The following is a 24,718-nucleotide window of genomic DNA, read 5'->3' as shown; positions in this document are numbered from 1 at the left end:
ATACGAAAGAGCAGTCCTCAGACTGGAACTTTCACACTCCTTTGTGCTGATTAAATCGAGTTTCTGATGTACTTTGTCGCCTTTAAAAGAGCCATGAAACTGTCACAGTAAAGTGGATTTCTCAATTTTTTTCTTTTTTATCTTCTTGGCCAGACTATCAACTATAGTGTTAACACCATGACTGACAACTTTACACATCTGTGCTGAAGCAAAGGACATATGGAGAATGATTTCTCCCCCATTTGTTACATACAGAGCAGGCGATGAAATTCATTTGTCAGATGCATTATGACAGTCTTAGCATTATGGGACTAATGAAGACTTCCATTTCAGCTCAAATTGTCAGGCTTGTTTCACAGAGAGACATCCTGGTGGCTCTCTGTGAAACAAATGCTACCTCATACAAATGTCAAATCTGCAATCACTCTCATTTATTAGGTGCCCATTATGTTTGTTTGACCATTTGTCACTGCATTAAAAATATTATTGAATACATTTACTTGTCTTTGAAAGTCTGTGACATAGCTTATGTTATCTGACAATAAAGAACACCTTACTGATCAGTTCCTCCATATATTCCCTTTGATAAATGGATGGGTGTTTGATTCAGGTGTTCAGAGAAGCTATTTATGTGCTTTCTCCTCCCCTTGCTGGAAACACTTGTAACCTTCCCGTTTTTGTCATATCTACAGTTTCCATAAAATTCACTTGAGAGATTGATGGAAACACCGCACTCTGGCAAAGCAATATCAAGCTCCATTTGTCAAGAAAATGTGTTGCTACTACTGAGCATGCAATCAAACTTTCAACTGCACAGACTGAGAGACATGAGCTTATTAATCAAAAGCATGGAACAGTTCTTTCAGATCTAATTTCCATCAAGTCTTATATCTTTCAATCCTCCTCCTACTGTTGCTTATGACTCAGTCATCTCTCATGTCACCCTGAAACTGATTGTTTTTCCTGTGCTTGTTTTGAAAAAAGTGAGATTTTTGCAAATACATCAACTCTACCTACCAACTTTACCTATATCTCTAAATGGTTCCATTAATGAGTTCAAGCAGAGACAACTAGTGCTTTAATGGAAAGAGATGTCCTTTTTACAGATGACCTGAATGTGAACCTTGCCTGGACTTTAGAGACCCTGTCATTATAAGGCTTATATATGAAACATAAATTGATAGTTCTGGATATAAAGCCATGTCTGGAGTGATGGAAAAAGTACTTGCATCCTTCGGTCAAATAAAAGTGCAATACTACAATATAAAAAATACTCCATGGCAAGGGGCCCATATCAGACGCTGTTTTTTGTAAGACATCACAGGTCAAAAAGATTTGGGACCATTAGTTTAATTTTAAAAAACACATTATATTTTATATGTCTATCCAGTTTCCAAATTTTGTACATAAGCTTAATCTAAACAGATTTATCTAACCAGTAGCTGTTAAATAATTGTAGTGAAGTTTCTCTGAAATAAAACTTAAGAGCAAAGGATACAAACAGTTGCCTATTTACACATTCAGCAGGCACAGAGCAGCATTAGCATTCATTTTGAGTTGTGTTTCTGGACACCTGGTGAATATGAGTCTCTGCATTTGTTCTGTTTTGGTCTTCACTAACTCCTAAGGGAAATATCAGGCTCTTTAGCTGATAAATGTGTGATCCACCGTGTTCACCATCTAGCTGCTTCTACTTCTGTTTTTTTTGGTACTGGGCCAGTATGTGTATGGTGGGTTTTTAGTCAACAGCCTGAAAACATCAGCCTGCTGCTGCAGAAAGCAATGCTATGAGAGCTGTGAGAGTGAACCAAAACAGTAAATGTGCTGACAGAAGGTATAAAGCTCCATAGTGCTGAACAGGAGAGTCGGGTGATATTCGCTGTCACTCTGAGTAAACAGTGACAGAGAATATACATGTAATTTGATCCATTGTTACGTTACAAATATTGATTATTGTCACTTTAAGTGCAGTCCTGGAGTATAGGTCTATTAATAGAGCTAAATAAGCACCAAATACATGAATAAATAGCTTTGGATACCTGACCTGAAGTCAGCAGCATGTGAGCACCGCAGCCAGAATTCCTGATTTTGCTGCTGCACTGAATATTATCTCACCTGTGCCTGACCATGCACATTTCTCAATCAGCAAACCCAGAGATACATACATTCCCCTTACCTCACACAGTGACACACATGCACACACACACACACACACACATAAATATCCACTGCTGTGTCAGTTGACAGGGCTCGCAACCCGATTCCTCGGTTTCAGAAGGCAACAAAGCACTGGCCACTACCCGCCTACCTGCCACTGATAAAACGTGGTTGCCTCCCCCGTGTCGTCACAGGTCAGCACTCAGAGAGACAGCACAGCACCGCGGATAGAGTTACACCACCTCTACTCTCTGTCCATTCCCCTACCACCCTGCAATGATGGCACAGTGTGAGAAAGAGTCCCCAGCTTATTTTGTGATGGGATTCTCCAAGAATTATTCTGCATCGGACATTTAATTTGCTCCCTGGATGCAGGACCATATGAATTATTTATACTCAACACTGTTTCATAAAAAATACAGTATACTCTTTTTACCTGCTGTCTTTGCCATATCCTTGGAGGTGTTGCAGTGACTTTCAGAACAGCCTATCACTTTCTCTGACGTTGGTGTAGGCATATATGGTGGAAAAACTGCACATTTCTTGGTACTTTCTACCTCCAGAGACTGGTTTTAATTATTCTGTCTCCAGATAAAGAAATAGAGAAAATTAGTGGGTATACCATACATGTCCAACAATAGATGATCAGCCAAGTCATGAGGAGCAGTTTAGGCATATGTGAGACGATTATCTTCCACGCTGCATAACACATTCACATTACTAAGAACAGGTTAACTTGAGATTACTTACACAGCTCCTGGATGACTACATTTCAAAACCAATGATCAATTTGGTCATTCTATAATCTAATGCAACGTCGTCAGGAAATGATGCATTGTATGTCAGTGGATTAAAACTTGATAGTATTTATATATCTCTATTGGGGTGACAGGATATAATGCGGTTGTCAACCTCCCACATCTGTACACGGCACACATATTGGCACCTGATACAACAATGACACCATCAGCAGTGGTCTGATGGGACTGAGTGGCAATTACCAGTAGAAAAGTATGTCAGATTATAATTGCACGCATGCATACATAGATGTTTTTATGCCATTGTTCTGGAGCAGCTGTACAGCAGAGGTCCAGCACACAAACTGCTGGCTCAGTTGTGAATCTGAGACTCTCTCGCAGACACGGAGAATGAAGAAAACATGAAAAGCATCTGTTCACCTCATCTCAGAGTCTGAACCAGGAGACACGAGTCTGCCTCTGAAGCTTTCAGAGACGCGCTTGAACAAATTTGCGAGGCTCTTTGTTATCATCGCTGCTTGACAAAAGCAGGGTTGAAAGCTTGACAAGCCAATCAAAGCACGTTGGAATGAGCAAGAAGCTAATATCCTGTGATGCAAACAGTACATCCAACAGTGTTGACAGTATCATAGCCAACCTGTTTCTGTCAGGTGTGATAATACCAGACAATAACCAATGAACATTTCAAATGAATATGTGGGTGCATGGGAGTACAGCGGGAAATTGAGGAAACTGAGGTGACGTGGTTGCATTTAGCATTGTTTGCTGATAAGGGACCCAGTGGATTCAGACCAAGGCCCATGAGATTCAAAGCCAACATCCTCATTTCCATTTCAGGCCATCACTTGGGTATTCTTGAGAACCCATGCTGGGTAGAATCCATGCAGTATGAAAGATTAATAAAGGTTATCATAGTACTGTCCCAGTATCTAGTATAATAAGCCATAAACTAATGATAAACAGTCCAAGTAGTGATAGGAAGTATATTGTGAAAAAAAAATTATAATGCTATGCTAATTTCAAATTCACTCATTTGCTTATTTAATATGACACTGCATTATTATATCAGATAATAAATGTCAACCTGACATTAATCATTAATTAAACAGTTTAATTGAGTTTAAATATGGCTTGACTCTTCAGCACTCCAAAGTGCAGCAGCTTTCATTAAGAATATTGTTTGAACTTCGATCACTGATTAGGTTCAATGTCCATTAAAATGTCAAAAGTCCTCAACCTTTTTTACTCAAGGTCCTTCTCAGAGGTAAAGACAGATGCTTTTTGCAGGCCCCAAACAGCATAAGGGTGGACTGCTGTGATGGGAGGAAAATATTGACTTTAGCTGAATAATTTTGGCAGAATAAGCAGAGGTCGGCTTATTGGGAGTACCAGTGGGATTAGTCTTTTACTCTTTTGTCATTGAAAACATCGGCCCAGAGATCTACAGAGGAGAGATAAATGTTTCTCTTTATGCAGCAGCAGAATTTATATTTACAGAGCACTTTCACACAAGATTTCATCCATGGGAACACGCTGAGTCAATTTGGCCAAAGTTGTCAGAAATACAGCTCAAAATTGCATGACAACTTAATAGCAAATTAGTATACAACTTGATCTGAAGTGAGAAATGTCTCTTCCACTGTATGTAAAATTTGTTTAAACAAATATGTAATTTGTTGGACTCAAATCATAAACAACTCAGTAAGTCAACTCTGTGTTGCTTCTGCTATCACATTTAAATGAAGTTTAAAACAGCAAACATTCTTACTTATATCACCCATTTTTTCCACCTATGTTTGAAATCAAACTGCTTTCACACAATACTTCTCATATGGTTTGATGTGATATTTGGTTAATGATGTCTGTTCCGCATGGCCTGCTAGTTTTTTGTGTTTAACCACTTTATGGAAGCAAAGACAACAACAGCCTGAGGCAAGGGATGATATGGTCAGTGCATTTCTGAGAACAGAGAACTTAACAGATAATAACTAATCAAAAATTAACGTTTATTATGTTTATTAAATTAAAAGACGACTTCTTGGACTAGAGCAGCGCTCCTCAACCTTTGTTGCACCACGGACCGGTTTCATGCAAAGATAATATTTTCATGACCAGCCGTCGCTGGGGGTGGGGACATACGGAAAGAGCATTATAAATACAACTCACCATGACGCAGAAGTAGGCAGCATCGGCTCTTCACCAACGGTTACCCAGGAAGTACGGTGCTATTGGTGCAGCTACACCTGTTGCTGTGGTGGGCCTGAAGACTTGCTTCTGTCCTTCTTGTTCACGTTTTTTTCCTCAAAGAACTTCCATTCTGTCTTGTCTTTAATTGCAGGGTGCTTTGTCTCTACCTGTCAAAGCAGTTTTGAAGGTTCCATTGCCTCATTAGCCTGTTGCCACATATTATGCAGGGGGGCGGGGCTGGAGCACGTGAATCACCTGTCGCGATAAGACCGTACTTTAAGTTGGGCTCCTGCTATTTCCCACTAAATGCACCTTTGTTTTTCTTGACAGTCTTAGTCTTTCTTGTTGTTTCATCATTGGGTCCCCTTTCCCTTTTCAAAGAAGCTCTCCACGGACATTTGTTTTTACAAATTTTACCTAGTTAGCTAGCTAGTTTAACTTGTCGGGCATTACAGCCGTGACAGAGACAGGTGTGTGTCAAGCGATATCAGGAGGCACAGACGGATGGGATGGGCAGAGTTTCCTGGTTCCATTTTTCAAAATAAAACACCCCGCAGACTACAACAGTACATAAGATGAAATAATATAAATTATTTACGTACGATGCATGGAAACATTTGACAACCTGCTAGCCAAAGATTTTCCTCTATCAACTTATATTTTCATCTATAAACTGCTACACTTTCTCAGAATGCATCAAGCAACAATATAAAAATAAAAGCCCTGCACAATACGTGCTCTGCAGCAAATGGCAGACAGATACAGTTAGCGACTAGAAAATGAACATGGATGGAGCATTTAACCAGACATTTCCCACTGGAGTTGGCAAATACAGAGTAAAAGGAGAATGAATATGACTGCTAATGTTGCGCCATATGTGCTGGATGTGTAAATAATCAGTTCGCCATATCAAGTTAAATGTTGATGAAAAGAATCAGAAATTGCAAGGTTTAAATCCTAATGAGATAAATACACAACTAATCTGCTGCTGACAACCATGTTGATCACAATTTATGACAGCCTTCACTCTTCAGGTCTTTCTTTTTTTTATGCACAGGTCTCCAACTGCAGATAAAAGATTTCTAAAATATTTACAGGAGGTCTGCTGCACAATACAAAATACATAATTGCAAAAGAATACCTGAGTGAATAAATATGGATGAAGCTAAATCTAAAATTCCAAGCAATTTGTTCACTAAAATTCATATCAGAGCCAAATGACTAATTTATTAACTGCGGCCATGCATATAATCACTCTGGAAATAGCCATATTGTCACAAAGTCAATTTCCATCACACACCCAGCAGAGCATCTCTCACTTTGGTGTCTTCAAAGCAACAGCAAGTTTCAGTCCTCTGCTAATAAATCAACTCTGTCCATCATCACAGGGGGAACCAGTGAGAGACAGTGACTCAAACAGGTCTGCTCTGCAATAATAGCTTTTATGATAATGAACCATCGTGCCTCATGATAGTAATTGCTGTTGCATTTGTCATTGTCTCATTTCAGAAGCACACCATGATGTTTTTGTGCCGTTAACCTCAAGGAGATGACAGGAAGTGCCAGGGCGTTTCCTTTGACAAGATGGTGGCTGACCTCACACCTGTTTAGGATAAATACATGATAGTCTGGGTGATCTTTTTCTTTGAAGTCCTTCAGGATCCAGCCAAGCTGATGGTTTGATGATGGTATTATGATGGAATATTGGCATGTGGTATTATTTTTATCCTCATTGCCTCCCAAATTGCACGTTTTATAAAGCCACGTTTTACATTTTGTTTTATAAAACTGAATCAACTGAGCATTTTCAGATCACATCATGAGAGAGACATTTATTAAAATAATAATGGTTCAAGCAAAACAGAAGCAAATTAACAGAGATGTGACCCTGTCATATGAACTCTAGTTTCCTGCAGTGCAGCAGTCCATTATCACTGTCTGACAGATGATCATGAGGAAATGCTGAGGAATGCTGAGTCACCAAGCAAATAGATCCGCAGATGATTGATTTACAACCACCGGAAGTGTTAATGTTGGCAACCTACAGCCCTTTGTGCTTACAGATATTCAGACAGGGTGCATGATTGCCTTCTCTTCAGGAGCTTTCATTGGCCAGTGAGGAGCATTTTACAGGATGCTTTCATTCTTCCCATAAAACTATATAACTCTTGCCTCATTGCCTTTGCTCTTACATTATGTGTGTGCAGGTAATTCTGCCCAGTGGTCCTTCTGATGGAACAATTCACTGACAAGCTATTAAGACCTGGGTGCACAATTTTCAGCCTTGGCTTTGTTCACCTTCAGCTGTGTGATTACTTTTAACACAACAGAACATAACAGAATTTTGCACTCTGCAGCACTTTGTTTGTAATCAAAGACAGAAAGAAAATTAAGAAATGTCCTCTTTCCATATTTCTTGTGATTATGGCATTATTTCCTGCTGAGTATCTCATAATTACGACTTCCGTCTCTTAATTACACAAAAGCTGTCTCACAGCTATGAGAGCTGTATCTCACGTTTCTGAAAATGCTATGATTATGAGGAGAGGATCTGTCAGTTTTCAGTGTCTTCTGATCAGTTTAAGTGCAGGAGCATCCTAACGCAGATCAGAGTATATTTCATCTGAACGATCCCAGTTACTGTACAACATGAATGTTGATACCATAATGATGTTTTTTTTTTTTTGTTTGTTTTTTTTTTTTACTTCAAGGCCATGAAAATGTGGTTTGATCAGCTACTTACAGAGAGCAATGCAGCTGTAAGTAGAAAACCAATCAGGATATAGCAATATTTAAATCAAAATCTGATGACACCTGTCAGGTTGTTGGCTCATGTTGCCCAACCACTGTCCTCCAAAAGTGACCACATCACATCACATAGTCACAACCAAGCAGATTAGCTGAATTTCTGTTAAATTCATAATAGGTAACACCCAGGGATATTTTTCTTCTCCAGACTTTATCTTCAATTGTTGCATAGTTAGAATATTTAAGGTTATAAAGAAACAAAATAACAAAATTTCTCACAGCCTCAAACTGAGGGGGAAATAAAAGAAAATTAAGTGAGACTGAAATGGTGATGGCTGCTACAACCATGAGGTTCTTTTATTACCATGTATTCTCACAATTTGCATATATGATTAGTCTTAATACAGATTTTATAATTAAGAGATATGAAAAATATGAGAAAACTTATCTGGAGTTTTAAATTCTTTGCTTAAAGCAATGTGCTTCTCAAATTAGATACGCCCAAGTGGATAAATGAATTTCAGACAAAGATGCAGCTACATTGTATTGTCATCCTTAAAACTGTATGTCAATAATATTCAAATGCTGATTTTCAAAGATTATTTCTGACAACGCACCTTTCTCTTTTTTCGTGGCATCTTTGCATTATTAAATAGGTCTTGGTGAAAAGAAGAGAACATGTGAAAAGGGGCCTGGAACAGAATTTAAAAAATCATTGTCTATTTTTACATCTTACATCAACAGAACAAAGCAGAAGGTTTTGCTCTGCCTGCTGAGAGCTGGTGCATGCCACTGGGCTAACATACACAGTGGACCAGTGGCCTTTTGGGAAAGAGATACCAGTCTTTCTCTCCATTCAAGCTCACTGAAAGTAACTCAAAACCACAGACTGCGTCAGAGATAGGGAGCGGATGCGGTGGCAGCGGGAGGTAAAAGAAGGAGTTTCAAAGAGCAAAAACTTCTGATCTTCAAAAGCTGTACTGTTCTTACAGAGACATGCAACAATGGTTTGGTGATCTGAATGAAGTCTCTCATTTAACAATGCAGGTCCAAAGAGACAGTTTCTTCAGTGAGACAGTTTCTTTCATCATGAGAATAAAACATGCAATCATTAAAATTGAGGCATAATTCAAAGAGTGGCTGTGTAAAGTGGAACATGGAGGTGTGGGTGCATTACTGAGGGAGGAGAGAATAGGTGATGAGATGCCAGTATTAATGAGGTTACTCAAAGGTCAATTGTGAACTATCTGATAAAACAGGTCAAGTTTAACTTAAAGTACTTGAGGGGTTCATTCACTCAACATTCATGTAGCTAAGACAGGTTCAGAGTGGTGTCACTCCTCTGAGAGGTGAAGGAAACATGAAGTTAAACCGCCTCAACACTTTTCTTCAGATGACCGAAATCATTGAAGATGAAGATGGAAGGAAACACGCTGAGAGCTGAGAGGAGATAGAGAAATGGTTGCCCATGTGTCTGTGTGTGCATGTGTGTGAGTGTGTACTGTATAACAGTGAAGAGAGATTCAGAACAAATCTCTTGTAGCACTACTGCGTCTGTGTGTTTCAACTTATGTGTTGTACGTGCAAGCATGCTGTGTGTCTGTTTGTGTGTGTGTGTGTGTGTGTGTGTGTATGTGCAGGAGGAAACAGAGTGATTTTGATGAATGTGTCCTGACGGATGGTGTAACCCCCCTAAGCCTGCCTCCACTTCCTCTCCAGCCCTCTTGTCATGGCTGAATATCGAGGTCAAACCACCTTTCATATCTGTTCCACACTGCAAGGACACAATCGCAGAGAACAAGTAAACACCTCATCCCCTGGGATTGCTGCTGTTTTTTTACTCCTTTCATTTATGATTGCTGAAAAAATTGCCTCAGTGCATGATTACATTTCGTAAAAATGCAGAAAATGAAAATAGTGATGAAAATATTGAGCATCATCATTCCAGTTTTGGTTAAATTACAGTAACAGCAGCTGCAGGAAGAAGTTGTGGACTTATAAATGTGATATGATGACCTCCACCTTCAATTAGACCCTCCTAGTGAGGACAGCTTTTTTAAAAATCCAGTGTCAAAGTGCATCAATCCTTCAAGCTTGATGAAAATTGCACCGGTGGCATCACTGATCTTCCAGTTTAATCGCAATCTGACAGGTTGTCGTTAAGGTATCACCTACATTTCAAGTCTGACAGACACAATATTATCTGCTGTTCACCCCACCCCCCACCCCGGAGACGCAGATCAGCAACAGGATGGAGGTGGGAGGTGAACGACGCCGAAGCGCAGCTTCGGGGCTTTCAGTTAACAGGCTTTCTTCTCTGTGTCGTTTAATCCAATTCCCTTGGCAGCTGTGCGAATTTTGTCTCTGATGAGGGAAAATAACAGGTTGTCTTAATTTTGGGAAAATGTGTCAAGAGATACACTCCACATGAGAAGAGCAGTGTTCTTTAGAGTTAGATCCATTTACATACTAAATTACATTCCCCCTACTCAACTGCAGTGTCTGAATAATGGAATAAGGTTGTGTGCATATTTTCAATTTTTTTAATAGAAACTCCATCATGTCAAATATGGCTTGAACAACTATCTCTAAAGAATAACTCAGGTATATTTGGGCCCCATGTTTTTGGGTGTAAATGATTAATAAGGACAAAGATCTTTGCAATCAGTGGAGTATTGAGCAAGAATGTATACCCTGGAACTGCTAAACAGCCGCTTCAATGTAATCCAGTGGGCAATTGTCCACATTAAAGTATGTCCACTAAAGAGCTTGTTTCTGTTAGTGACAAGCTCAACTTGTTATTATAAGTGTCGGGATAACATTAGATAAAGGATTCCTACAGATATACACCATTTTATTGAAGAGTTTTGTTAAATTAGAAACGCTGATATATATCATTACCAGGCTCCACTCACAAAAACAACAAATTTACCACATGGAGCTGAACACCACTGCTTCGTACTTTTAGTTTGTTTGTGTTTTTGTGAGGGATTTTTACTTATGTGAAAGATTTGAATACTTCTTCCACCACTTAAAGTTCCACAATGTAAAAACACGCTGTTGTATTGGTACTTTAACTTGAGTAAAGGCACTGCATACTTCTTTCACCCTATGTATGTCATGTCAGATGTATGTCACTGAGCAGAACATCAGGTATTGCATGGGTTAATTATGAAAGTGCACAGAAAGTTTTAAAACCAGTATGCAGACATAACGTAGATTGTAATATGCTTCTTCTTTTTTTTCTCAAGCAGAAAGTAGATTGCAACTTTGAGCCTGAGAGTGAAGGTGCCAGCATCAAGAACTAAAGTTACATTCATTTTCAGGCAAATTGTGGGATAGGAACACATAGGGTGAGGTATTTATTTATTTATTTGCATGTAAACAGCTGCATATTTTGTCTGTCAACTCATATGTGCCAAGACCTATATAAAAGAGAAACAGTGAACACACACAGTAGTTTTTTTTTGTTTTGTTTTGTTTTTTTGTTTGTTGTTGTTGTTGGCAGAAAAGCTGAAATGACAGATGCCGTTGGAAAGTCAACAAAGTATTGTTACTGAGGTATTGTGTTTGCTTTAAGCACTGTTGTAAGAGGATAACTACTGATACTGGTTCAAAAAAATAAAGTTAACTGGCCAAGAATAAACGCTGCCATGATGAACAGAGATGCTTCTTCAGGGTGTGCTTTGCTTTCCATGTCTGTTTCTTTTTTTTTAATTATTATTACTTTACTTACATATAAAACTGTGCTGCTCTAATCAGCAGGTTTCAAATCTCTCTGCCTCTGTCGGAGCTGTCTGAACCTCTGGAACACAGGTCAGACAATTGAAGTTTCCTAGAGCAGCAGCCCATAAGATGCACACCACGTAACCACAATGTTCCCAGTTTGAGTCCACAGGGGACCTCTGCTGTATGTCATCCCTCACTCTCTGTCTTTCTGTGCCAATATTTCCTGTCAGTCTCTATTGTTATTCTGTCCAAAGGAAGGCAACATGCCAAAAATAAAATCCTTATAAAAAAAAAAAAAAAACAAGTCAGAGGTGGACATGGATGAGGGCAAAGTCACTGCTGAGTACGGCTAAAATTGAAAGTGAAACTAAAGGTGAAAATCATTCAGCCCTGCAAAATCTGTCAAATTGTGAGACCCATACACACTGATGTCACCTGTCAGGAAGATACCAGATCACTCTGTTCCTCTCAGCATGACAGCGTTTTATTAGACAAATGATGACACACGTCACTGTTTAAAGGACAGCAGTATACATTCAGATCAGGTCATCTGTACAGTACAAAGATAAGAGAGGTGTGGGAGAGGTGGTGTAATGTATGACATCCAGTTGTGTTGGCCCAGTGGCCTCACATGTGTGTAGGCTTTCTATAGCAACAATTCCTCTGGTTGAAAAAAATGCTGTAGCCTTATTGTGTCTGAGTTATTGATTCGCTCCTTGAAATCTTTGGTCATTTAGGAGAGGTCTTCACTCTTTCTTTCCCTTTGTTGAGTGTGTTTGAAAAAGCAGTAGAATTCTGTAGTTTTGGCCTCAATAAGAAATGAAAAATCACAGAGAAGAAAAACAGATTTGACCTGTCAAAACGACTCGCTGATTCTAGTCATAATTATTTGATTTGGATTAGTGATGCCAGAATAAACGGGCTCACTTTCATGTGTTTATAGCATTAGATTTTCATGCCTTTGCATCTTTTTTTTTCTCTCTCCATCAAAGACTCTGGCCATCTGAGCCTGGATCAAACTGCATAATAGTCCATGTGGTGCAGAGCAGGTGTGCTGGAGGAGTCGCTGGGGTGGGCGCAGTGGGTAAACACTTTAATACTGCATTTGGCATCATGTAACTTAAGCTCCATACGACACATTCCTTTCATGTCTCGAAACTCCTCTTTGAATAAGCTATAAGGCGCTGAAATGACTGCATTGGAGTAGAACTATCTTGATTGCACTGTCTGTAAGGCTGCCCTCAGTTTTCATACTCAGTGGAAAGGCGGGCACTGGATACACATGAGGTCATTAAGCAGCAAAAGGTTTGTTTGTTTGTTTGTTTTTCCTTTTTGAATCCTCAGTGAGTCTTTTACAAACAAATTCCCCCTTCGAGTAGGATGGACGTGAGAACAGGGACGCTCTGAGTAAAGCCTTCCGGTAAACAACAGCTTCAACAACACTGAACCTTTGAACAAATGAACACAGACTTCACTTGTCATGTAAATAAACATCTACACATCTTTTTTTTTTTTTTCAGAACAGGACAACAACATCACATCTCATATATGACGAAAAGCTGAGGCAGGGGTGGGCTGGTGGCTACAGAGACATGCCTCCTGCTGAAGTGTCAATGAGCAAGTCACTAGAACCTAGAACCACTAGAACTAGTGGTTTCCGGGGGGCCCTTTGCTCACTAGCTCAGAGGACCCTGACCTGTGGGGCAGAGGAGCCTCTGAGGAGGGGATAGTAAGGTGGGGGGGGCAAAGGAGCTGAATGAACGATGACGTTATTATCAATACATCCAAATTACGCACGGGGAGACACAAAGTTGGAGTCAGTGTAATCCATTGGGTGTGAACGGTGACATCCTGTCAAGGCTGATGTCCGCCTCGCAGTCCTCCAAGTCACAAACCGAGTCGGTGGCGTTGTCGTTGTTGTGAGAAAACTGTGAAATCCTGTCGAAGGTCTCTTCGTGCTCAATACATTCAACCACGTTGGGGATCATGTTGACATAGGCGTTCGCGATTTCCTTGTGGATGAGGGTATCTTGGTTATATGAGACCAGCTCGTTGCTGATGTTAACAGTTTCCACGGGCGTGTTGGAGCAGAAGTAGCGGCACCCCAAGAGGCTGGCGAAGGCCTTCCTGAACTCGGCATTGAAGGCGTAAATGATGGGGTTCAGAGAGGAGTTGGTCCAGCCGAACCACACGAAGACGTCGAAAGTCGTCTCGCTGACGCACGGTAGACCCGCGTCCCGGTCCGTGGCAGGCCTGTCGCAGAACGGGACCATGCAGTTTAGGACGAAGAAAGGTAACCAGCAACACACAAAGACACCCATGATCACCGACAGAGTTTTGAACACTTTGGTCTCCCGTTTGATCGACGTTTTCAAGGTGTTGTGGTGTTGGCACTCTATTCTGTTGGTCCTGCAACTTTGCGCGTGTTCTGCAGCTCTCTCCAGGGAGGCTATTCTTCTGATTTGAATCTGTGCAATCCGGTATATTCTAGTGTAAGTCACAATCATAATTGCCACGGGAATATAGAAACTTATCAAAGAGGATGATATAGCATACTCCCTGCTCAGGCTGGAGTCGCAGTTTTCCTCAATCTGCCGAGGAGTGGAAGAGTTGTGCGCTCCAGCCATGTCGTCACCGGTGGCTTTGTGCCAGTTCAGCTGGACCGGTATGAATGAAATGAGCACAGACAACGTCCAAGTGATGCTAATCATAACAAAGGCAACTCGTTGGGTCATTTTCCTCTCGTAGCGGAAGGGGCTCGAGATGGCCCAGTATCTATCCACGCTGATAATGCAGAGGTTGAGGATGGAGGCGGTGGAGCACATAATGTCAAAAGCGACCCAGACGTTACAGAAAGTGCCAAACGGCCAATACCCCGCCACCTCTGCCACAGCTTTCCACGGCATCACCAGGACGGCCACGAATAAATCCGACAGAGCCAAGGAGACAATGAAAATGTTGGTGACTTTAGTCCGCAGGTGCCGAAAGCGCAGCACCGCGGAGCAAACCAGGATGTTCCCCAGGAGGGTCCATAGGATGAGTAGGGACAGCAGACAGCCCGTCACTGTACGTACCACCATATCCTTCCCCCCGTCGCTTGTTGCCTCTGTTTCGGTGCTGTTCCACATAATCTCTCCGAGGGGTGCCGGCACAGAGTCAATCCCCTGCACCGATGAGAGATATTTGGCTGGGTTCTCCATGAGCCTGTTCAAGTAAAACTGCAGTCCATTGCTTCGTGCGCGGGGACGGGCGCAGTTATCAGCCACTCACCGCATAGTCCCCATTGACCCGCTCGGATGCCAGCCTGGTGTGAAGTGCAAAACAGACGTGAGGAGGGAAACGAGCGCGTTGAAACTGAACCGAGCGACGTGCCAGGTGCGCTGAGGGGCTGAAACGCAGCAGGCTGTGGCGAGCGCATGTTGCAGCCTGGCGCGGTGCGTTTGTCTGACCTGGCTGCCTCTGTGAATCTCTCAGTCCAAGATATCCTGAGCGCGGTGTGGGTGAGGAGGGAGTCCCTATACAGCCCTAACACACACTAACCCAACAAGGGCTGGGCGCATACTCCATCACGCCTCCTTTGTGCGTGGTGTTACGCACGACGGTGCACTGTTCTGGGATAGGGGTGTGAGGAAGCCCTCAACATTTTGAGGGTTTTCGTTGGTGGAAACTCCAAATTGCGTAATTACAAACTCAATTCAGTCGAGAGCTTTCTTCCAATTGTGAATTGTCTATCCTTTGGTGCGCATTATCTATATTTGACATCACGCAATACTGCAGTGACGGGAGTGACATGGTGCGTTTTTGTGCAGGATTAAATTGTGGGTGGACTATATATATAATATCAATGAATAGCCACTGCGTGCATTTAAATATACATTTTATGTACTGCATATAATTTGCAGACACACCCAGCCAGTTCACATAGTTAAGCAGTTCTATCTTATCAAGTGGAGGTTCTGTAATTGTAAATAGAAATGAGCCTACATGCAGTCTGCATCAGCAGAGCTGTCCATGGTGCTGAAACAGGGGCACACTGCATTCATAGTTCCCTTCACAAAAAGATACACCTCATGTCTATCTATCTATCTATCTGTCTATCTATCTATCTATCTATCTATCTATCATCTATCTATCTATCTATCTATCTATCTATCTATCTATCAATCTATACTATCTCCTACAGGATCATTGAACAATTTTACTGCCTTGAGGCATGATTGAGCTCTAATTTGATTCATACTTTTATTACCATCACCATTAAGTAGGACTCCAGTGCGTAGTAAAAAAAAAAACACTCAAAACTGTTTTTTTAACATATTCTCAGCCTGATATAAAAAGCTACAGTATCATTTCGATGCTTAATGAAAAAAGCTTTAAAATGTGGTTTTAAAATGTAAGGGAGGGTGGGTGGGGTGGGGGTCGATCTTTTTCAGAGTTTCACTTAACATCGATGGTTTTTGTCCTCTGACCGGAGGTCACAGCTCACCCACTTTTCAGAGTTGCCTGAACAGGTGAGACACGTTCACACTCTCGGCGGGCATGTCAAGACGGGAGCTCCGCGCGAGCTGCGCGTCGCCGTGTGTCTGTAGCAACAGCAGCAGTCGCATCAGCAGCAGCGCCGTTTCCGGCTTGGATACGTCACGGATATTTTTAGACGTGTCTGCGTGCCTGTCAAATCGTTCTGACACTATGTCAAAATAATCTCCCGACGCCCGATGCCAAATTCTCTGGAGTAACCTATAATCTCGGAATGTCATGTCAGGAGGCAACCTGTGTCCGACACAACGTTTATTTCTCTACATACAGATGTTGCTACAGATGTTGCCACAGCCAGTAAATTAATGTGCATAGCTTAAAAGTGTGATGCTTGCGGACATGTTTGTCTGATAGTGGCCACATGAGACACTGACTAAAACGCGTTTATGTGGAATATTATTGTTGCATTTAAGTTTAAGAAAACCCCAGACCAATAATATAAAGTCACAACCTGAAAGCATAGTTGTGCTTTTATGAAAATTGATGTTATTATTTTACATACTTTTATATTTCTTTTACCGCCTTGATGTGTTTTATTATTATTTTTGTACAAAGCAGTTACTAAAAAAAGATGCCATGGCACAGTAATCCAAGCTGTGGTGGCGTATAGCGCTGGAGCTTTTGAGGTGTCCTGTCAAACTCTTAAAAAAAAAAAAAAACGTAACTACGTGGCGCCATCCTGTGGTGCAAAAATTTACTACAGTTGCAGACAATATTAAGTTCTGTGAAAAAGTAAGAAGCATCCTCAGTGTTAATGAGCAGATTTCATAAGGGGAGACAACATAAGAGATGGGACCTGTCTTCTTTATGACAAAGAAAACTAACTTTATTTCAATAGGCAAAAGATATACATTTATCACTATTGTACACATCATTTCATGCGAGCACCATTTCATTGGAATTTCGCAAAATCGTATCACAGTTTCTGAATGATTTTGATCAGCATGGCAGTTATTTACAGAGATGATGAACAGTAATATTGCAGTTTGCACCTAAAAAAAAAAAAGTTTTTTACCACAACTTGGCACATAGTGAGAATACATACAGCAGATAGCACCAGGTTGAGAACCTACTGGACATCTGACTGAAATTCTACATTGATCTGACATAAAATTGTACAGTACAACTCTACGGTATATCTGTGCTTTATATCAAGAAACAACAAATAATGTCACATACTGGGATTTTGTCGCTGATTCTGCAGGTGTAAACATATGATACCTGGTCTGGTGCAGCAGTTGTCATCATGTGAGCATGTTTTATATTGGTGTAATTATGAGAGTTCCATTTTTATCAATGTAGTTGCACTTGATTTGAACAATATTAAATTAATGCTAATTAGTTGTCAGACCTTGTACTTCTCAATATAATGTGGATACAGATCACAGGACTCTAATTATAATTGAAAACAGTGCTACGCAGGAACTTAAATGTATCGTAACTTTCCATTCAACTAGGCAGAACTGAGAATCAGAATGAATCAGTGTCCCCGATGAACCTTAACTGACTGAGGTGCTACTTCTGAGAACTATCATCCGACTCATAAAGATTATTCAAAATATAGTGCTGTTCTAAGATTGTCACTATCCTCGCAGCCCAAGTGTTGTACAACATCCATTAAACAATTTGAACTACTAAGTAAAGTAAATGAGAACCATATCCATATAGAGTATGCACATTTCACATGCAGATAAAATATGGGTCAAGTGGTACAACAACAATGCACTTGTGGCTCTGTGAAATACAGTACTAATACCTTATTAGATATATGAGACTAACAGGCGTTTCAGTTGCTTGACTTGTATTTTCAGATATCAAAATCAACTGAGTAGTCTATTCTATATCAGTTACTGTGTGTGTGTCAGATACAGCATATACATTTTACATGATGCACCAGTAAGAAATCTTACTGAAATGTGGCGATAAAACAAAAAGTACAGAGGGCCCTTTTTAAATTATTGAAACCAAAGGTTCTGTTCATCACCATCTTTAGTACGCCTTGCATTATACAGGGTAATTCTTCAAGGAATGCAGGGTAATAGGTTTGTCTTCCTCTGTATTCCCCACACTGAGGAATCTACATTTTGTCTCCACGGCTTGCTTTCAAGTCTGTTGTAGTGTGACCCAGACTGCCTCCTGAACGGTTGACCTGCGCTATGAGACACTCTAGGGAGCCGGTGGTGACAAGTGTTCTTGTGCATGTTATCTGGCATTGTCAGTCATCTGCTATTCTGTCAGACCCGGCGGAACACCTCAAAGAGGGAGGCAACTGAGTGCATGCGGTAGAAAAGGTTCAAAGGGATGGCAAAATTGAGAACTGTTGTCCATATGCTGAAGCCAAATGTGTCCTCTTCCAACCCGTTGTCGTACTGTGGCCGGCAGCCAAAGGCGGGAAGGATCCATAGCTGAAAGAAAGCAAGAAGTTCAATTAATTAAACCTGTGTTAACTGATATCTTGGCCACTTGGGTGAAGCACGACAAGTTGTAAATGCCAGACTGAAATGTTACCACCTCATAAAGCTGTTGTTACCTAACATGTTGGCAAATAGTTGCCCATAGAATCCAGCAGCCAGAGAGCAAAATTAGCATTCATTTAAAGTTGTGTCTCTGGCCACCTGATGTATGTATGAATATCTGGCTCTGCTAAATACCCCACTGTGTTCACCGGCTAGTGGCTAAGTTTGACTACCTGTTGTTTAATGCTGGGCAGGTAGAAAGCTTTTCCATAAAAACAGCTTCTAACCATGTCTGGAAAAAAGACTGATGAGAACGATGAGACTGTATAGTTAGGGGCCATAAAACCAAAATAACAAGCTCAGAGGCACTAAAATACTCTGTAGACCTGAGGGGAACTGAAGTGTTGAGTTCTAATTCTCTGTGGGTTTGTCACCATGAGACGCTTGTAACATTAAACATAGTTATTTGCTCCCTTGTTAATATTAAAAATATTGGTTAGAGCTTTAAAACAACCTGCTGCATATGATAAAAACACTAAGTAAAAACTTGGAGGGATAAATTTGATTTGGATTCAAACAAGCACTTCAAATAGTTGCTTGCCACAACAAACTAACACTGAACACCTTTCATCTAATTGACATTCAGTTGTGAGTAATTAATTGTTTGCTCACCGAAATGTTGCACATTATCAGGAAGACAGCAATGTTCTTCAGGATTCGCCTCTTTATATTTGGAGGCTCAGCTTCTTGGCTTCCCAGAGGCAGCGGCACTTCCGATGGCTTTCTCGGACATCTATACACCTGACCGCTCTCCTCCTGCTCGTTCTCCATGGTGACACAGGCCCTGTCCGGAGTTTCATAGGCTCGGTTGATGATGCCGTTGTACGGTGGCGCTAAACTGGAGGTCACAGAGAAGATTTCTGGAGCACTTGGTAACTCTGGGTCCTCCCTTTCTTCATCCTCGTGCTGGCGGTGAAGAGACTCTATGATGAAGAGGTTCTGCATGTACTTCTCCAACACAATAAGCAGAGAGTAGATGAAGTTCGTCCAGAGGTGAGGAGGGTTGCTGCTGGCACTTAACACTGCCACTATGCTGCACCAGGACAGTAGCCAGGAGCCGACAGAGGATCCGAAAAGCAGCTCTGTGTCCAGCTGTCTTGATGGGTTCTTGGAGTTATCCAGTGGCATGTGGTCCACTCGGTATATGAGTAGACCTGAAGCACCGGCCAAGCACATGGACACCAGCATGACAATGCCATAAATGTAGAACATGGAAATGGCTGACTGATGTGTTTTAAGGGACTCCACATGGGTGATGTAGACCACCAGGATCCCGATAGTGCTTGCCAGGGCAAGCAGACCCAGAATAGGGCCTACAGACAGGCCCTGAGTTTTGGAAGCCAGTCTTTTTTGGTTTAAAGAATGGTCAATGGTCCGTCCAATGTTCTTCCACATGACGAAGAGCATGGCAGAGACAAAGATGTGGTACTCAATGTTGAAGGGATACAGATAGTAGAGGCTGTTGGTGAACATAGAGCAAGTGTTGGTGGTGCAGTTACACAGAGGCTCTGAGTGCACTGCAAAACACATAAAAACAGATGCAAATGTATGAGAGATATGAAAAATACAACAGCAACAAAAAAAACAAACAATTTTTACGCTGCCCCCTATAAACACTGACAAAACCACATCCATCTATCAAGACACTACTGTGCTGAGAGAGTGTGAAACCTGGGAGAAACCTGTGTAAAGGTCAAATTTAATGTACTGCACTTTACAAGAAGACACTGCTGAATGAATAAAAACATCTGCACTTTGTGTGTAATTTTATTTTGGCAGATGTGAAAGTGTCTAACATGAATGCTTTGAAAGCACTGAACCTTTAAACAAGTCCAATCTTAAATGTTTCAAGAGAACCATTTTTAAATGAAGATAAAGTTTGTTGTGTGTTGACATTCTTTTGCTCCGGTGCAATCTTACTCACAGTTATACACAACCTCATCTGAAAACTAACCTACCACAGTGAGTGTTAGAGTCAGCATCCCAACTTTTTTGCTTGTTACAAAGCAGTGTCTCCATATAACCCTCTGTTAATGTATACTGCTATTGATTACTTATGACCAGTTCAACCAAGTTACCTTGCTTTATTTGATATATATATATATATATATATATATATATATATATATATATCCAGTAATTTACACAGGAAAAAAGTAAAGATTAGAGGGTGGGTCACCACAACAATGAGGCCAGAGAGCATTTTATTTTGAAGCTCACACTAAGGTCAGGGCAAACCGGAGGATCATAGACGCTGATGCCAATACACTTTTTATACTTACTCACTCCCTGTAAAGCCCACCTCAACATACGATAGAGATGCTGTTTCCCTCAAGAGAACATCTCCCCTCCCTCCCTCCACCCCCCTACCCCCCAAAGGCCACTACTGTGGTCCTGCACCCTTTAATTAAAACGGGGGGGGGGGAACAGTCAGGGTGCAGCCAGCCTCACAGTCAGCCGGATATGAGGAGGAGCAGCCGAACCCCCCAACCCTAGGCTTAGATGTATCAGTTACTGTAATTGCAGCACCCTTGGGAGTAAGCAGCCTGGAGACAAAGCCGTCTGAGGTCAAGCGGGGGGTTGCCAAGGAAGGGTGGTGGTGGTTGAAGTGTGGGGAGAGGGCCCAGGGAGGGGGCCCCAGCGCTAACAACACTGTGTGTCTCCTGAAACCTAATAGAGAGACGTTCGACACAAACAAGACCCGCCGGGCCTGCTGGGCTAACCTCCCTTCCCCTCCTCTCCTTCCTTTTTTTTTCATCCACTGAAGTGAGAGCTCAAGTGGACTATTGTACTTTTCTTCCAGGTACAAGCCAGCAATCGACCCCTTGGCCCTTACCTATAGTGAGGTTTCCGTAGCCCAGATCAGAGAGTCTTCTCATATGGTTGTTCAAGAAGTGCTTGGCCTCTGACATCACACCGTTGCACCACAGGAGGAGGTTAGTAAAGACTGCATGGATCACTCCGAATCTGATGAGACAAACAGTTGCAACCGATCAGTTGACCCGTCATCTGCTAGCATGTGGCAGTGTTGTGTTACAGTGTTTTTTTACAGTTTTAAGATTCAACAGAATTGATATGACAGCAACTTTAGTGTTGTTAAATTACAGTATAATATCACATATTTTGCATACCTCTCAAATGTTTCCAAGCTCTTGATGACATCCTTGATGTGAAACCAAAGAAAATGAACCTAAACACCAAAAACAAGACAGAGAACTTTAATATAAAAGGCTGAACAAAACATTATGAAACAAAATGCAGCTCATTAAAACACATTTTACAAACAGCAAAATCAACTTAAGAAGTATTGAAGTCCCTTTACTAGTAGGATTTCCCTTGTCATATGCAGTTACAGTCACATAACATGGACAATGACAGGATTATAGTGTTGCAGCAACTCTCTGCTCGCCTCAGCAACAAAGAGCACATTATTCATAGACCTACCTGGTTAAGTGGTGCACAGAAGGAAAAAAAACAGTGTCTAACACTGCTGAAAGATTATCACTTTATTGAAATTAAAGTGGGGTGGTAAACTTGCCTGTGCAATGGTGTGAGTTGCATGGATGACAGGATATACCCCGAGCACAGCCGACACACAAGACTGATAGCCAACATAATACCCGATTCGGAAAGCATCCATAATCAGTGAAAGGAGCGCAAGGACAGTCAAACCACCTACGGAGAGAAAAGAGTTTAATATCAAGTTATTATTAGCACTGACAACAACAAAAAGAGCTTTCTTTTCAGGTTTTCCTCCATTTGTCAAACCATAAACATTCAGATCTAGTGAGGATCATCATCATCATCTCTGTCATCTCCAAACACATGGACAAGATTAAAATTCATTCGCCATTTACTGCTATAATCCTGTGCGTAAAAGTACAAACTCACCCCTGATCCAGCATGTGGTGGCGTGGACGTCTCTCTCGGTCCGCGTGTTCTTCTGTCTCTCCCGCACCAGGATGTACCACATCATCCAGATCAGCTGGAGGATCATGAGGCAGGTGATGAAGGACAGCAGGTGCTCTTCCTTGACAGTGTGGTCTTGGTACGCAATGGCCAGCATCAGCGCAGCCCCGATCAGCAGCAAGTTGGTCCCATACTGCCCGCTGAGGATCTCCGCGTTCTTCCTCGGGTAGTCCCCTGACAAACTGAGTTTTAGTTTGGCGAAAGTCTTCTTTTCTTGCTCGGAGCTGGACGACGAGGAGGAACTGTGACAGTACTTGTTCAGACACGTAATATCCAGGCCGCTGTGCTCCACCATGGTGAGAGACATGTATAAAAAATCGCAGTACCGAGAGAAAAGTAAAGACAAAGTCGCGCACTATAAATGCATTTGAAGGAGGCCAGGTGCGTAACCTGTTGCTACAAGGTGGGGATTCAGACGGATAGGTACCGTGCCAAACATGCTCATTCAATCTTCAAGGTTCGGCTCAGTGGCCACGCGTAATCTCAGCGTCCAGCCTCGCCGAGGATGGACTTGATAGATACCATTGTCATCTTGAAACCCTGAAACTGAAATATGTGGTCGTGTAACAGGCTCGCGGAGTCACTGAAAATGAGAGATTGCGTTTCAGTCTTTGGTGATCCCAGACCCCCGTCCTCTTGAAACCCCCATATGTTTCAGAGAAACCACTGGGCTCACTGTGCCAACCATTCACCGCTCAAAGAAGCAAAAAAAAAAAAAACACTAAGCACGGAATTATCCACAATAACAGAATGAAAAAAAAACACGCGCTTCGCCTAAATCCACCTCCTCAGAGGAGCTGCCAGACAGTCTTTCCAAGTCTACTGAAATCCTCTCAGTGTGGCTATCGGGTGTTAAGGCCTAAATGAGATGAAAAGGAAGATGACATTTCACAAACCTGCGATTTCTACAGGCTGGAGGCGAGTGACCCCCTTCTGACTTAATGCGCTTCGAATCTAAGTGCCACTTCCTCAAATCCTTATGTCCACCTGTGGTTGAGATATGGTGGTTAAAAACTTTCAGGTTGAAAAAAAAAAAGAAAAGAAGAAGAATCAGATTTCAGTGGTCAAAGTCACAATGGCTTTTTGTGAGTGGATGTCAAGAAGGAGAACACTGACACCATTAGCGCAGAGAGCTCCTCTAGATATGACCGTGCAACCTCTGGTTCAATATAAATACTCTGGGACGGATGCACCCAATCAGCATTACAACAAAAACTCTGCTGACACAGACTGATAGGTGATTGGTGTTCTGTGAGGATGGGGGGGGGAGGGGGGTGCTACTGAGGGCCCTTTAATCATGCGTTTCCTTTAAAAAACAACTATGGCTCATTCCAGAAGCGAAAAAAAGCCTAATTAAATTGTAAAACACAATTAGTGAAATTGATAGGCTCCATGTAGCATAGCGCCTTCACAATAGCTCCTATTCTGCTTTGGGTGTCTTCTCAGTCCCTCAGGACTTTGGAGTCAGTCTAGGCATGCAGCTTGGACTCCAAAAAACAACAACACGTTTTTAAAAACCCTGATAAGAGCTGATTAAAAAATGCTAACTCGTTTAACCCTTAATGTCAACATTAGTCTATTCTCGACTAGACTCATTTCCGAATTTGTGAGTTTCAAAGGAACCTAAAGCATATATCATGTTAAAACGACGCAACAATAAACTGTTTTATTATGTATTTTCAAACTTACTTCCTAAATAACACACAGCGATGGCACCATGCGCAAGAGATTAAAGTGTGCCAGTACGCATGCAAGCGTTTCATTCTCGATGCTTTAACAAAAGGTTTCACATTACAACCTGGTTGGTTCACACATCTGTCACGCACCGGTTGGGTTCTCAGAATTCAAACAGCAGCTTTGTTTATTTCCCTTTAGAGGAAAACTACAGACACCAAACTTTAGCGTCCCCCCAACGATCCGTGCGCGCGCTGCTGCGGTGTTAACTGGCGTGCACGTCCGATGGGTTTTGAATCTGGTTAAACCGTGAACTGGGGCGGACAAATGACCTCTTGGTCTCTTTCATTAACTTGAATGGTTTTAGCGAGGAACACACCACAACAGCATCACGAGGACTGGAGACATGATCAAAATGCCCCTTAACAGCCCATCTCAGCGCCA

The 24,718-nt window shown here is 41.7% G+C and overlaps 2 protein-coding genes across 2 annotated transcripts; both read right to left on the bottom strand.

Annotated features, from left to right (window-relative positions):
* Positions 1 to 12,695: 12,695 nt before the first annotated feature.
* drd5a (dopamine receptor D5a) lies at positions 12,696 to 15,196 on the bottom strand. Its single transcript, XM_018700323.2, has one exon. The coding sequence runs from the start codon at positions 14,777 to 14,779 to the stop codon at positions 13,397 to 13,399; it is 1,383 nt and encodes a 460-aa protein (XP_018555839.1). The 5' UTR covers positions 14,780 to 15,196; the 3' UTR covers positions 12,696 to 13,396.
* A 1,782-nt stretch (positions 15,197 to 16,978) lies between these two features.
* otop1 (otopetrin 1) lies at positions 16,979 to 23,653 on the bottom strand. Its single transcript, XM_018700324.2, has 6 exons — positions 22,523 to 23,653; positions 22,170 to 22,306; positions 21,763 to 21,821; positions 21,468 to 21,598; positions 19,244 to 20,148; positions 16,979 to 18,520 (listed from the first exon to the last, which is right to left on the bottom strand). The coding sequence occupies exons 1-6, from the start codon at positions 22,905 to 22,907 to the stop codon at positions 18,350 to 18,352; spliced, it is 1,788 nt and encodes a 595-aa protein (XP_018555840.1). The 5' UTR covers positions 22,908 to 23,653; the 3' UTR covers positions 16,979 to 18,349.
* Between the last annotated feature and the right edge of the window lie 1,065 nt (positions 23,654 to 24,718).

Source organism: Lates calcarifer, linkage group LG12, assembly GCF_001640805.2.
Source record: "Lates calcarifer isolate ASB-BC8 linkage group LG12, TLL_Latcal_v3, whole genome shotgun sequence".
NCBI lineage: Eukaryota > Metazoa > Chordata > Actinopteri > Centropomidae > Lates > Lates calcarifer.
The sequence above is the reverse complement of the archived record's forward strand: the minus strand, read 5'-3'. Positions and strand labels throughout refer to the sequence as shown.